The 13814-nt window shown below is 57.6% G+C and overlaps 1 protein-coding gene across 3 annotated transcripts in view; it reads right to left on the bottom strand.

Moving 5' to 3' along the window:
- The window catches only part of PRKCZ (protein kinase C zeta), a 91619-nt gene that overhangs the window by 6406 nt on the left and 71399 nt on the right, over positions 1-13814 (bottom strand). For all 3 annotated transcript variants that reach the window (XM_034671046.1, XM_019805024.2, XM_034671045.1), the window contains 4 exons: positions 13019-13116; positions 2523-2609; positions 978-1113; positions 714-801 (listed from right to left, as the gene is read on the bottom strand). In XM_034671046.1, coding sequence (XP_034526937.1) covers positions 714-801; positions 978-1113; positions 2523-2609; positions 13019-13116 — 409 coding nt within the window. The remainder of the gene's footprint in view (positions 1-713; positions 802-977; positions 1114-2522; positions 2610-13018; positions 13117-13814) is intronic.

Below are 13814 nucleotides of genomic sequence, written 5' to 3'. Positions count from 1 at the left end.
ATACGCTTCACTGAAAACACTAGGACACGAGAGTGTGTGGGGTGTGCACACATGCACAAGCACGCACCACACATGCAAACACACACAAGCACGCATCACACATGCCACTTCACATGCATGCACACGCACACATACACTACACACGCATCCACACAGAGTGATCTCGTTTTGGTCTCAAACCCAGAGAAGGCAGAGGGGCAGAAACGCTGTCCACAGGGGCCGCAGGTGGGTCACCCTGTCCCACCCGGTTACTCTCCCACTGATGGGGGCAGCACACCAGCTGGGGGCATTTGTGGACATGTGTGTGGCTTTTCCTCCTTCCCCACCCCTTAGGGCTCCTTGATAAAAGGAACCCTATCCAGTGTCCTCCACCAGGGGATGCCTGAGTAGACACCCAGGACAGATGGGGGCCACATAGGTTCAAATAAGGGCTGAGGCCAGGGGGCGACAGGGCCATGGCACAAAGTGAGGGATGTGTGTTTCAGTTGTAACCGGTCAATAAAACCGCTCTCCCTGGCTACTGGGCTAGGGCCCTAGAGTCCAGGTTAGGACCCCTGGCAGCGTCAGCCCCGGGCAGGTCCACCTGGCCCCCTCTGCTCTGGGACCGTATCCCCAAGAAGAGAATGCCCCCGGGGGCCAGGGGCTGTCCTCATCTGCACCTGCCTGCCATGTGCCAGTGAGCAGCTCCCCACCCGCCCGGCAGCCCTGCTCACCGTACTCCTCCCCCCGCAGGATTTCTGGGGCGATGTAATTTGGGGTTCCGCAGAAAGTGCTGGTCGTGTCACCAGGGCCCAGGCCTTCCTGTGGGGACAAGTCAGTTACCAGGAGGGAAGAACATCTCCCACTACCCACCCGTTGGTGGGATGATGTGCAGCAGAGAAAGCCAGCTGAGGACAGCGAACGCAGAGGCGCCTGGCCCCTGGAGCCACGGGCACTTCTGAACCCGTGGGGGCGTTGCCCGGGGACCGCGCACTTGCCTTGCACATGCCATAGTCCGTTAACTTGATGTGGCCTTCGGCGTCAAGGAGCACGTTGTCCAGCTTCAGGTCCCGGTAGATAATCCCTCGCTCGTGTAGGAAGTTGAGAGCGATACAGATCTCAGCAGCGTAGAATCTGGGGGCAGCAGAGGGAACCCAACATGGAGCTTGGGTGGGAGCCCCGTGCAGGCAGAGCAGGAACGGTGGGGCTACCACCGGCCCTATGGCTCGCCCAGCAGACGCCCTGGCGTCCTCCTCTTGCCGAGGAACACATGGAGCCAACACGACAAGACATGCTCAACGTCCTCGTCGTCAGGAAAACGCAGATCAGGACTGCCTCCCACCTCCTAGCGTGGCCACTCCCACAGACAGATAGGCAACAGGACATGTTGGCAAGGATGCGAGGAAACCGGCGCTCGTGTGCCCAGCCACTGTGGGAACAGCGTGGAGGTGCCCCAGTTAAACCCAGAAACGGCACGTGAGCTAGGGTCTTGAAGAGATGTGTGCGCAGCCCCATCCACAACTGCACTATTCCCTGTGGCCAAGGGTGGAGACCACCACCCAGGTGCCCATCGTCGGATGGACGGACAAACAAAGCGCGGTCCCTCCATACAACAGGGTGCTACTGAGCCCTGCTGTGACACGGACGGACCTCGTGGGAACTCCGCTCAGTGACGTGAACCAGTCCCAGAAGGCCAGATGCTGTCGGATTCCCCTCAGAAGGTCCCCAGGGGGGACTGGGGAGGCCAGCGGGGCAGCATCAGTTGGGGAAGATGGAATGTTCCGGAGACGGATGGTGGGGATGGCGGCACTACGGTGTGAAGGTGCTTCATGCCGCTGAGCCCCTGCAAATGGCTAGCACGGGGAATTGTATGCTCTGTCCACAATTAAAAAAGAAAATGCTAGTGTGTGGGGAGTGGGCGATGCCTGACTTACTACCTGCATTTCCCCGGAAACGATCTAAGGTGACTCAAAACACGCACGGAGTTGTTTCAGGTGAGGAAGTGAGGGGGGGGGGGAACCCACGGAACAGGAAGGAGGCGGGCGGGGCGCAAACACGAGGGTTCCCGAGGCGGCGGGAGGGCGGGCGGCCCTTAGCGTCACTGTCACTTGAACAGAAACGGGTTACTCTTTTCCAAGAGCCAATGCCCTGCTTTGTAACCATGTAATGAGAACCGCAAGTGGCATGATGCCACTCAGGGGAGTCTGCAGCCGGGATGCGTGGCAACCCCACCCCAGTTCTGGAAGCAGGGAAAGGCAGAACCGCGCACAGCACCATCGTGCACACACTCTCCCAGGAAGCACCCACTTCTCCGGGCGACGTGCCATCCTGCTCTGGAGGCTGAGACCGGACGGGCCGTTTCTGAGGCTCTGTAACTGAGGGGACCCACAAATCGTAGGACCCCTGAGCCGCACTGCAGGGGACAGCGGCGCCCTCTTTGCCATGTCCCCCCAGACTCCACCTCCCTTCCAGCTCACCCCGGGCCTCCAAGGAGGGCCCCGCTGCCCAGCCCGCGCCTGCCCGCCCACCAGCACGGCACCCACCTGGCGTGCTCCTCTGGAAGCTTCCTCTGTCTCTGCATGTGGAACATGAGGTCCCCGCCATTGACGTACTCTATGACCAGGAACAGCCTGAGGGAGAGAGAGGGCGGCGGGGGCTGAGACCCCATGCGGCCCCTGCCAGACCTCCCCGGGGGGCAGGTTCAACGTGGGGAGGCCCCATGACCAGGAACAACCGAGCTGGGCTGCTGGCAGGTCAGCTCTCCTGTGAGGCCCAGGAAGGGAGGTGCCCGGGGTTGCCTGACCCCACCTAGGCCGGTGAGGAAAGCAGCCCAGACTGAAAAGACGGGCTCTGTACCCAGGTCCCTGGGGCATCTCTTGGGAGATGTCAAGAGACCCTGCCCACAGGGTCTCTTGTTCTGATCCATTCTGATCCCGACGTAGGGAAACTGACTGAAAACACACATGACAATTCCCATTCAGCTGCTTGTGTCACCCAGCACAGGGGCACACGCTCTCCCCACAGGGCTGGCAGAGGCAGGGGCCGGACACAGAGCTGCGGGACCACCCCGGAGGCCGAGGGGCCGGAAGAGCAGGTGCACAGGTGCATGGGCCAGGTGAGGGGGTGGCAGCGTCTGGTGAGTGGTGAGTGACTGCTCTGGCCGCCAGATCTGGATGGAGGCCGGGGAGGCATAAGGAGGTGCGTTGTCCCCGGGTGGGAGCCCCAGTGGCGTGGGTGGGGGCGGCGCGGTAAGGAGGCACTAAGGACAGCCAACGAGCGTATAGAGGTCCGGACACCAGGGCAGAAAGAAGGGGGTGGGGCTGCAGGCTGGCACCTGGCCACTGGACGGACTGTCCCGGCACAGGGGTGACATGGAGGCAGGGAGAAGGCCTGGGGGTGGCTGGGGCCAGGGCGGGCCAACATGACCCTGTGTGACTTTGCGTGACCCTGTGAGTAATGAACCGGGACCACATGCAATCCTGGTCTCCAAACACTCTACCACATGGATCCTTCTGCACAACATTTTTCTCACGCTCAATAAGATGTCATTTTCAAAATTAAATTCACGCACCATCTTCCAGAAATACCCTGTTGAGGGCAGCTCACGATTCCTCTGGGTGGGGAGTGGGAGTGAGCACAGACAGCTCGCAGGGCCGGCTTGTAGGTCACAGGTGCCCCACCCTCACGGCCAGGAAGAGGGAGGTCACTCGACAGGAGTGAGTGCACGCGCTGAGGCCCCCCACGGAGGTTCTAATACGCGCTTACACGAGCAACAACCCGAAATCCGTCAATACGCAGATGGAGAAGGGCCTGGACCGCAAGCGAGCGCCGCAACCCTCTCAGCCAGCGAGCGCCGCAACCCTCTCAGCCAGCGAGGAGCAATTCCTTCGGCCCTCATTCTGCTCCCGCCTCCAAAGGGTGTGTCTGGAAGGCCGAAGAAGGTTTGGCCGCCCCAGGATTCACCTGCATCCCCAAAGCTTCGCCGGCGCAGAGCTACGCCCGCTCACATACGTGTTGTGCGTGGTGGCGTTCATGTGACAGCACGTGTGCGACACGGAAAGTCTCTACCATCTACCCTTGCAGAGTCTGCACGTGCACGTCCATGCTGCCGGCCACCGTGAGGGACGTGTGGTGCTCATCCCACCCCTGGGAAGAGACCTCGGACCTAACAGCCAGTGTTAAAAAATTAAAAAACCAAAAGCATTTATTCAAAACCCGTGGGGTGACTTCAAAGCACAGGACAGAGATTTTCCACAACGACCAGGAATCCCGTCCCCAGTGGGCATGGCTCCCTTGAGCACCCGCACCCCCGGAGGACAGGCGCGCACCCGGACGTGTGCTCCCCAGGAAGCGTCTCCAGGGCCGCCGGCCCACCTGAGCTGACAGCAGGTGACGGTGCCTTTCCAGAACAGGGACAGGCCCGACGCCACTTCCAGGCAAAACGGCAAAACACACAAATTCTGGGGAAAATTCGAGAGCCTCAGGAGCTCAGCAATGAAAGGGGCATTTAAAACAGAGAGAGTGGAAGCAAAGGTAGTTTCCTCTCCGACCCGGAGAAAAGCCCACCGTGGGCACTTGAGGGGAGGCGTAGCCAGACTGGTCGTCCATCCCAGGAAGTCAGTGAGCCAAGGATTCTGCAAAGTCGATCAAACCCCAGTCACAGCAGAGGAGCTCGGTTTTCTGTCCGTGGCAGCCACAGACGGAAGGCCTTTGGTTTGCTTCTTTTCTTTTTTTGGTCCACAGATAAACCTTAAGACTACTTTTGACATTTCTTCAGAGCAAAACTGTACCAGGGCCACGTGACGCTGGTTCTCCGACGATGGTGCTCCGTGTGACGCAGAGCTGGCTGCCGCATCCAGGCCGAGCCCCACGGCGCTCACCTCCCACTTGGGGTGCCTGGCACGTGCAGCGGTTCAAGGTGTGGCCTGGGAGTGGCACATGTCCTTGCACCCACAGCCCCAGGTCACAAGGCCACACCCAACCCAAAGGGAGGAAGGCAACGGGTCCAGAGGCCTGGGGCTGCCCCCCAAGCTCAGACGGCCAGACTCGGCCAAACTCTCCCACAATCTGCTTGGACACCACAGCAGGAAGGGAAAGCAGCAGGCCTGCAGAGCTGGGTCAGCTCCTGACCCCCTGACCCTGGCCACCCAGACGGGAACCCGGGGGCTGCGGGCCCTGCTGGCTGGTGTAAACCTGGACACGGGAGGACGCTCACAGAACCCCTGGGTGAGAGCCGGGCACAGACTTGCTCCTCAGTGTCAAGGACCTACAACACCCTCCCCCACATCTCCCCCACCCCTGCCCCCATGGAGTAAAGTACCCAGCCCCCACACCTCGGCTCAGACGGAAAGATAGTTGTCAAGAAAATACAGTAATGTCTTTGCTGTTTTTTCCCTCCTACATCTGGCCGTAAGTTAAGAGAATGCTCAGATCAAGAGGTGATGCTATAAACCAGGAGCTGGCCATGTTCGGCCCACCATCTGTGTTTGTCAATAAAGTTTTATTGGAACACTGCATGTGTCTATCTTCATGTACTGTGTCCGGCTGTCTCTGCACCACTGTGAATGCTTCCATACAAACCGTGTGGTCCTCAAAGGTGAAAACACTCACTATGCGGCCCTTTGAGGAAAAGTGCCACCTGCTAGTACACCAGGTAAGACCAGCGTTTACAGCCCCCGCTGACCCTCCCATACGGACTCCGCAGTCTGCGCATTGACGTCTAACCAGTGACCCCGAGCCAGAGGGAGAAGTGAAGGCACCGCGGGTAAGAGACTTTCTCAGATCTGACACCAGATGAGGTGGGTGAATCCAGAACCCATGCTTGGAACCCCCTCTTGCAGGTACCCTCCCCACATCACAGGGTTGGCTGCCCCCCCAAGGGAACTGTCCGACGAGGAAGGAGAAGATGCTCGGGAGACGGGAGAAGACAAGAGAGGAAAGGTGATAAATGGCAACAGGCGAGCTCAGCAGGACAGACGGGTCACAGATCGGAGGAGGACGCTGGCAGACAGGAAGCGGACAAAGCTGGGGCAGTAGAAGGGGTTACGTTGTCCAGAGCAGGAAACAGCCAGCTGGGCTCAGGTCTCCCCCCACCCGAGAGAAAGAACGCCAGAACACCTCCACCCAATGTCTGGGGGGCCTTGAGGCGGGGCAGGCATCCTCCAGTGGGAAAGGGGAAGGACGCCTTGCGCCTCCTGGACTCAGGACGCCACCTGACCAGGAAATGCAGCAAACCACGAGAGACCAACACAGTGACGCAGCTACAGGAGGGGTGGGGTGGGAACGTCAGCACCAGGAACATTACACAGAATGTTAACAGAAACTGGGAGGCAGGAGGGGTCGCTCCTCTCCTAAACCCCAGGCCCCAGTAGTCCTGATGCAATTTAGAATGTTCTAGAGAATACATGAGAAAATTCAAAAATCCAGTAAAGACAGCACAAGAGAGTTACTACAGATCAAAACTCAGAATGAGTATCAGCGGAAACCCTACGCGAACGTCGTAAACTGAGTCTAGAAGCACGTGAACCGACCGGCCTCCCAGGGAGTCAAGCACCCGTCAACTCTAGTCCCACGTCGTGATGGTGCAATTCGCTGGTTTAGGAGCCCCAAGGAAGGAAACCCATCACAACCACCTCCCTATAGGAGAGAAGACCTTTGAAACACTTCCATGTTCTTTCCTGACCGTAAGGGAGAAATCGATGTAAATGTCCTTAACAACTCTCCCGCTGGTTCCTGGCCCGTCCTCTCTTTGCCTATCTGGAACCTTCTGCCAACTACCAGGGCTGGGAGCCTGCAAGCTGCAGCCCCGCCCCCACCAGCTCCTTGGCTGTGGGAGGCCCCGGAGGAGAGCAGGTGACAGGCGTCCAAGGGGCAGAAGGGGATGGCTCCTGTGTCCAGGAGCTCAGGCAGGGGAGGCACCTCTTCCGTGAATCCAGAGCCCAGTGAGACGGCTGCAGGTGGGGACACCGGTCTCTGCTGTCCCCAACCTCCTACAGTCTCTTGCAGTAGCAAATGCCAAGGCCGCCTGTCTAAAACTCATAGGGCCGCTTGGTTCTGCTTTTCCCACAGCAGCCGGCGGTACGCTCACGGTGCAAACACCAGAACGTTCCCATGAGGTCAGGAAGAGGCCAGGCTTGCCCGCCACCACCAGCCACCGCACGAGGTAGGCACAGGTCATGGCATCAGAGAGACAAGTTAGCAGGCATGGGCTGGAAAGGATGGGTCATCCGTCTATAGACATTCTAACTGCACAATCCGAAAACCCAGGAGAACCAGCACTCAGGTCGAGAGGCTCCGAGCGCAACGCTGCCGTGGGAGCCGCACGTGAGCTGCCGGCTGCTCTGCTGGGAGGAAGGAACTCACGCCAAAACGAGCAATGAATGTTCAGGACAGACGCGATGCCAGGACGTGCAGACTGCGTGACGAAAATGTTACCCACATTGCAAAGTAAAGAGCAAAAGGAAGACACGAGACACAAAACGGGGGCAGTGACCGCCCGGGCACTGGGCGTCCACAGAACGACCTCCCCTCCACACCTACCTCCCTTGTACAATCTCACGGGGGCGCCTGGCCGGCTCGGTCGGAGAAGCACGCGAGGCTTGACCTCGGGCTCCTGAGTTCGAGCCCCACGCTAGGCGTGGACGTTGCTTAAAACAAATAAAGAAGAATAAAGATAAAATTGCGTCAAGTTTTTAAAACACGCTGTGGTGTCTGATGTCACAGGATAGTTGGCAAAAGCACAATTTCAAGCCCGCCCTGACAGTTTCCTCAAGGAAGGAGCCCCAGGGCTCATCTGGCACTCACGCCTGCCGGGGCCCGTCCTGGGCGAGAAGGAGGGGGCGCCACGGCCTCGTCCACGTCAGTCCCCACGTCCTGCCGGCACAGACCCAGGACGCTGCAGAGCGTGGCCCGCACCCACGCTCTTCCGCTGCACGCACACGGCAAGAACACGCCAGGCCCCACGGGGCCGCTCGCCTGCTCGTACGCGAGAGTGGTGTGCGGTCCCCGGTGGATGGAGGCCAGTCCCGGGCTCCGTCACTGCGCAGGGCTTGGGATGATTCAGCAATGGCCACCCCCGGGGTTTCTACAAGCAGTGCGTTCTATGTGTACTTGCCGAAGCTGAGCGAACCCCCCAGAACCTCCTTAACTGTCGTAGTGAGTCACAGGCCGCTTGGGACGGAAGAATCCTTCCTCCCCACGATGCCCGGCAGGCTGGGCTGTCCGTGGCCCAAGCCGTCCTGCCCCGGGGGCCCAGGGGGAGGGGGCCAGATCTTAGCTGATCCAGGTGAACCGTGAGCAAACTCAGAACTCTGGCGCCACCACCGCCCGTCGGAACAAAGGCTGCAGCCAAGACCCGCACCGCGCTCTGCTGCCTGTCACTCAACATCTGCTCCTATTCTGGGCTTCAATTGAATTATGACTCTAAAAAGTTGACTGTGTTTTGAAAGTGCAGTGACTCACGTGCTCAAAGGGGAAGACGCCCGAACTCCCAAGGTCTCGTTTGATCCCTGCTGTGCTCACGGCCTCCCTGCACAAGCAGAGGCCCTGAGAAAAGTCGGTTTTCCTCTGAGCCCCCAGGAGGCTTGACCCGGCGTGGCTCTGCTCACCTGCCTGCCCGCACGTCAAGCATCACCCCCGCTCGAGGCCTGACCTCCTCCTGCAGCCACCATACCCACAACCACCCGAGGGACAGGAGCTCACCGCCGACCCCAGTGTCCCCCAGTGTGCCCTTGCTGACCTCACTTCTGCCCCCAGAATCTCCACCCACTCCCTGGCATCAGGCAACACATACGGTCCTCAGTTCCGTTCTGACGCCTCCTTCCAGGCCTCGATGTGCCCAGTGGATCTGTGCCCATGTCCAGACCCTATGCCGCCAGCCCTCCTAGGGACTGGGCATTGCGCTTCCCCTGCAGAATACCACCGGGGCCTCAGTTTCCCTGGAGCCTAAGTGGCTGTGGGTCGCTCCAGGATGACCCCCCACACCTGCGAGGCCCTTTCTCTTCCTCCCGAACACACACCACCTCCCCCGGGAGGCATCCCGGTGCCTGTCCCCTCCCCACCCACCGCTCCGTCAGCGCCTCTGCACGCCAGCGCTGGAGCACCACGGTCCCTCCCCGGCCGGGCCGTGACTGAGCCCCGGGGGAAGTCTGCAGGGTGGCAGGCGAGTCCTCCGGTGCACTTCACACAGAAGCACACGCCAGCACCGGCTCAGCGGCATTCAATCTCCAGACACCACTGTGAACCAAGAACCATCGAGTCAAGCGTGGAAGTCAGACCACAGCGCGGGGAGCTCTTCCGTACACGAGCGAGCGCACGTCCCACGCGAGAGGAGGGCAGTATGGTAAGTCGAGGCACACAGTTAAAAGGCTGTATTTCAGAGCCGCAAGCTCACCATAAATATTTTAATGGCAGCTTGCTCATCTGTGATCTGAGATCATGCTACGTGCGACAAATGTCCCCAAACTGCAACTTTATGGGGGGGAGCGTGCTAAAAATAGTCACCTCAGCTACAATCTTCAGCTCATTCTTCTTGGAATAGCTCAAACAGAAGCAATTTTGTGGTTAATTTTCATTTTGGCCATTGTCTGGGAAGGATGGGCCATCTGGCTACGAAGCACGCCTCTCCCACAGTGCAGATGTTTCCGTGTTGGAAACACCACTGCCCTTGTGTTGTGCTGTGTGTGATTAGTGCCTTAAAACCCATGGAGCCGTGAGCACAGGATGCGGCTGACCAGAGCGGGCGCCGGACTTGAAGGGGGGAGAGAAGAAACCCTTCCTTCTCCCCATCCCGAGGCCCTGCCCGACAACCGCTCACCCAGGTCATTCAGCAGACATCTACCGCGGCCGCCCCGGGCACCAGGCACGGCTCGGAGCTTGGTCAGCGGCTGGCCGTCCTGTCTATTCGCAGGCGTGGTAGGTCGGGCTCCCGGGCCCCTGCAGACAGGCCCGTGGCCCAGGAGCCGAGGCGGCGGCCACCCGTACCCCCGGCAGGCGGGGCTCCCCAAGTGTCCTGTCCTCGCAGCTGCCCACACCTCTGCCTGCTGGGGCCTCGTCACATTTCATGACTTCGGTCCCTGTGGGTGTCCTGCTGGCTGTGAGGGTTTGTCGGCGCAGTGCTAATCGCCACCCAACCGCGATGGGGGATGCTGCTGGTCTCCCGGGGCCTGTCTGACACAGTGTCAGCGGTCCCTCTGTTCAAAGGCCCAGCGCCAACACGGAGAGGGGCCCTCACAGAGGCGCACTCTATCAACGGTTCACCATGAGCCGGGCCTTGCTGTCAACATTTTAATGTCTTACTAATCCCCACAGCGACCCTAAGAGGCAGCGTCCCTGCTGCTCCCTGTGCCCAGAGGAGACTGGGGTGTAGACAGGTTACCCCGAGGTCACACAGCTGACGAGACGAGGGCCGGGCCCACACCCCAGCTGTGGCTCCAGACCTCAGCAGAAACTGGGTGCTGTGTGTACAAGCCCCTCCCAGGCTCTCTGTTCCTGTGGGCTTCTCAGAGCCTTCCAGACTCTGGAAGGGTCGCCCATGCACAGCCATGCAGCGGAGACCATCGGCAGCAAGGTAGGTCATCCCGGCTCCAGACCCTCCCCTCAGAAACCCCAACTCCCGGCTCCAGCCCCCCAGACACCCCAGCTCCCGGCTCCAACCCCCCAGATGCCCCGGCTCCCAGCCCCCGGACACTCTGGCTCCAGCCCCCCGGACGCCCCAGCTCCCGGCTCCAGCTCCGCAGCCGGTGCGAATGCGTCTCCGTGCTGCTGACTGCTCGGGCCTGTGCAGGACTTTGAGCTCCCCTCTGAACTGGTTGTAATATCTGCAACCCTCACTAATTCGTGCGTCACAAAGAATGTGACACGTGTTCACTTTAGACTTGTACCAACAACATGACTGTACCTTAAAAAAATATTCTTTAAGCAGTGTGACTGCCCACAGGGTGCTGTGTACCAAGCACATGCTTGGGGCACGAAAGCGCTCAGCACCCCCTGCTCTCTCCAGGAGTGTGCCGCGGGCCACAGGCACAGACACACGGCTGGGGGCAAAGCCCAGGAGAGACACCCTATCCCGACTAACCAGGTGTTTGGTGCTTCTAGACAGACTGACAGATCCTGTAAAAATAAGAGACGAATGTGATGTCCTGGGATGTGGCCCCCGGTGAATGCTGTAAACAAATATTCTACACGTCCCTTTGGAAAAGCAGAGTGGCCGTGTCACAGGATCACACACAAACACTGAATGGATGAACTTGTTTTCAGTTCTCCTTAGCGCACCTGGGAATGTGACACGCAGACCATCTCCGGCGGCAGAAAGCGCTGTGTTCCAGGTGACGAAGATGGGAGTGAGGTTCAAAGTCTGACCCTTTTACACCACACCCCCATGAGTTCATACGGTAAAATCAACCATAAAACAAGTCTTTTGGAATCTCACCATTCAGGAAGTGTGGGTTGGGATGGGTCGTCTGCCCTTGGGCATATTCCGTGACTCCCAGAGACCATGGTCAGTGCTACACAGAGGCATGGGGAGAACGCACAGACACAACGAGGGAACCTTTCCTCAAGTGCGGAGGCAGGAGGAGCGGGGGGACGGGGGAGGGCAGGGCCCACCTGGCGGCGTGACAAAGATGGAGAGAGCAGAGAAGCCCAGGGTGGAGCTGGGTCACAGCAACTCCAGCCACATGCCCGGGGGCCTGGATTGCATCCCAGAAGCAACTGGGAAAGTAATCAGAGGAGCTTCGAAGCAGGAGAAAGACACTTTAGATCTGTGTTTTCAAAATATGTCTTAACTCCAACATGAGGGAACTGACAGCCGGGGGAGGACCAGGGACCAGACGCCCCAAAGAGGCTGTGGTCAGGGCTCAGGCAGGAGAGAAGGGAGGAACCTGAGACACACTTAGGAGTCAGGATCAGTGAGATCCTGGGAGGGGACGATGACAGATGTAGGGGAAAGGCCATTTATCACAGGTGCTTTGGACACAGTTGGCAGCCAGTTCAGGTGTGTCAAGGGACTGAAGGTCAGGAGGGAGGTGAGGGCGGACGTGGGGAAGTACGAGTCACTAGTCTGATTTACAGCTGAGCTGAGTTACCATAAGCCAGACAGAGACTTGTCGTCCTCAGAAAGGCCTGCTTGCGAGGCTGGCCCGTGGCTGGAGCCTGGGCACTTGACTGGTAGACAGCTCCCTCCACCGATATGAAACCTCCCCTGGATCGTAAGAGTGGTCTGCTATGCATACACAATATGGTGAATGCGGAACACCTGCTTTCCTTCTGGAATATTTTGGCACATGCTACACCCCAGGAAAGTCCTCAGTTGTCACAATTCCTTGCTGGCCGATGGTGACTTGTGTGACTCCCCTCTTCACCCCACGTGCCTCTTCCCTTTGCCAGTTGTACTTTATATCCTTTCATGGCAAGAAATCTTAGCCTTGAGTCCTACTACGTGCTGGTCCTATGAGTTCTCCTGCTAAATTGCTGAACCTGGGGGTGGTCTTGAAGACCCCGACACAAAATACAGTCGATATTTCTTCAAATAAACACACTGGGTGAGTTTAAGTCAACTGGCTGAAAAGAACTCTGAACAGTATACATTGACTATCCCAGACCAGTGGTTTTCAAGCCTTTTAAAACAGTAGGATTCCACTATAAAATTTTATTAAGTGACATTGTTGGTATTTTTTAATTTATTCTGCTTATTTGTAATATCCATGAGCATAGAAACCCACCCCCTGCCCACTATGGCATCCCAACACCTGACCCAATGCCTCTACTCCTATACTCAGTAGGGTGTTTTCAATAAATATTTTATAAACGCATTAAAAATTTAGGTGCAAATCCATGAAATTTACTTGATATAAGACACCAGCTGATAAGAACAATAAACTTAGTTTGATGAGCGAAAAAAAAAAAACCTCAAAAAACAAAACAAACCCATACTTGCAATTGAGAGAGCCCAATACAATGGCGGAAACCTCATGCCTACTCAGCTGCCGTGCAGCTCAATGCGGAAATTAGCAGAATCTTAGAAACATGCTCTTTTTCTTACCGACTTGTTGTCTGGAAGCAGGAGTGTAAGCCGACCAGGAAAGGGTTGCTGGATGCCTGCTCAAACACATGCTTCTCTGTCTGTACCCAGTCAATATCCTGAAATAGAAACCAGGGCGTGTTAATGAGGCTCCCGAATCCTCTTCATCCTTGAGCAGGGGAAGCAAGAGAGGAATGTCTCTCACCTCTGCTTGTAAGAAGACAGTGTAGATAGGAAAGGAAAATGCCCATTAAGAAATACATCACCACCACCATCCCCATCTTCACCACCAACCTCACTATCATGTTCATCGCCACCATCATCGCCACCATCATCTCACAATTATTGTCATCACCATCACCACCATCATCATCACCATCATCGCCACCATCATCATCATCATCACCACCATCACCACCATCATCATGATCACCACCTCCATCATATCACCATCACCACCACCATCACCACCATCACCACCATCATCATCACCATCATCGCCACCATCATCATCATCATCACCACCATCACCACTATCATCACCACCATCACCACCATCATCATCATCACCCTCACCACTATCATCACCACCATCGCCACCATCACCATCATCATCACCACCATTACCACCATCACCACTATCATCACCACCACCATCGCCACCATCACCATCATCATCACCTCCATCACCACCATCATCATGATCATCACCTCCATCATATCACCATCACCACCACCATCACCACCCATCACCACCACCATCATCATCATCATCACCATCACCACTATCATCACCACCATCACCATCACNTCACCA

This window comes from Ailuropoda melanoleuca, chromosome 11, assembly GCF_002007445.2.
Source record: "Ailuropoda melanoleuca isolate Jingjing chromosome 11, ASM200744v2, whole genome shotgun sequence".
Taxonomy (NCBI): Eukaryota; Metazoa; Chordata; class Mammalia; order Carnivora; family Ursidae; genus Ailuropoda; species Ailuropoda melanoleuca.
Note: the sequence above shows the minus strand (reverse complement) of the source record. Positions and strands in the feature narration are given on the sequence as shown.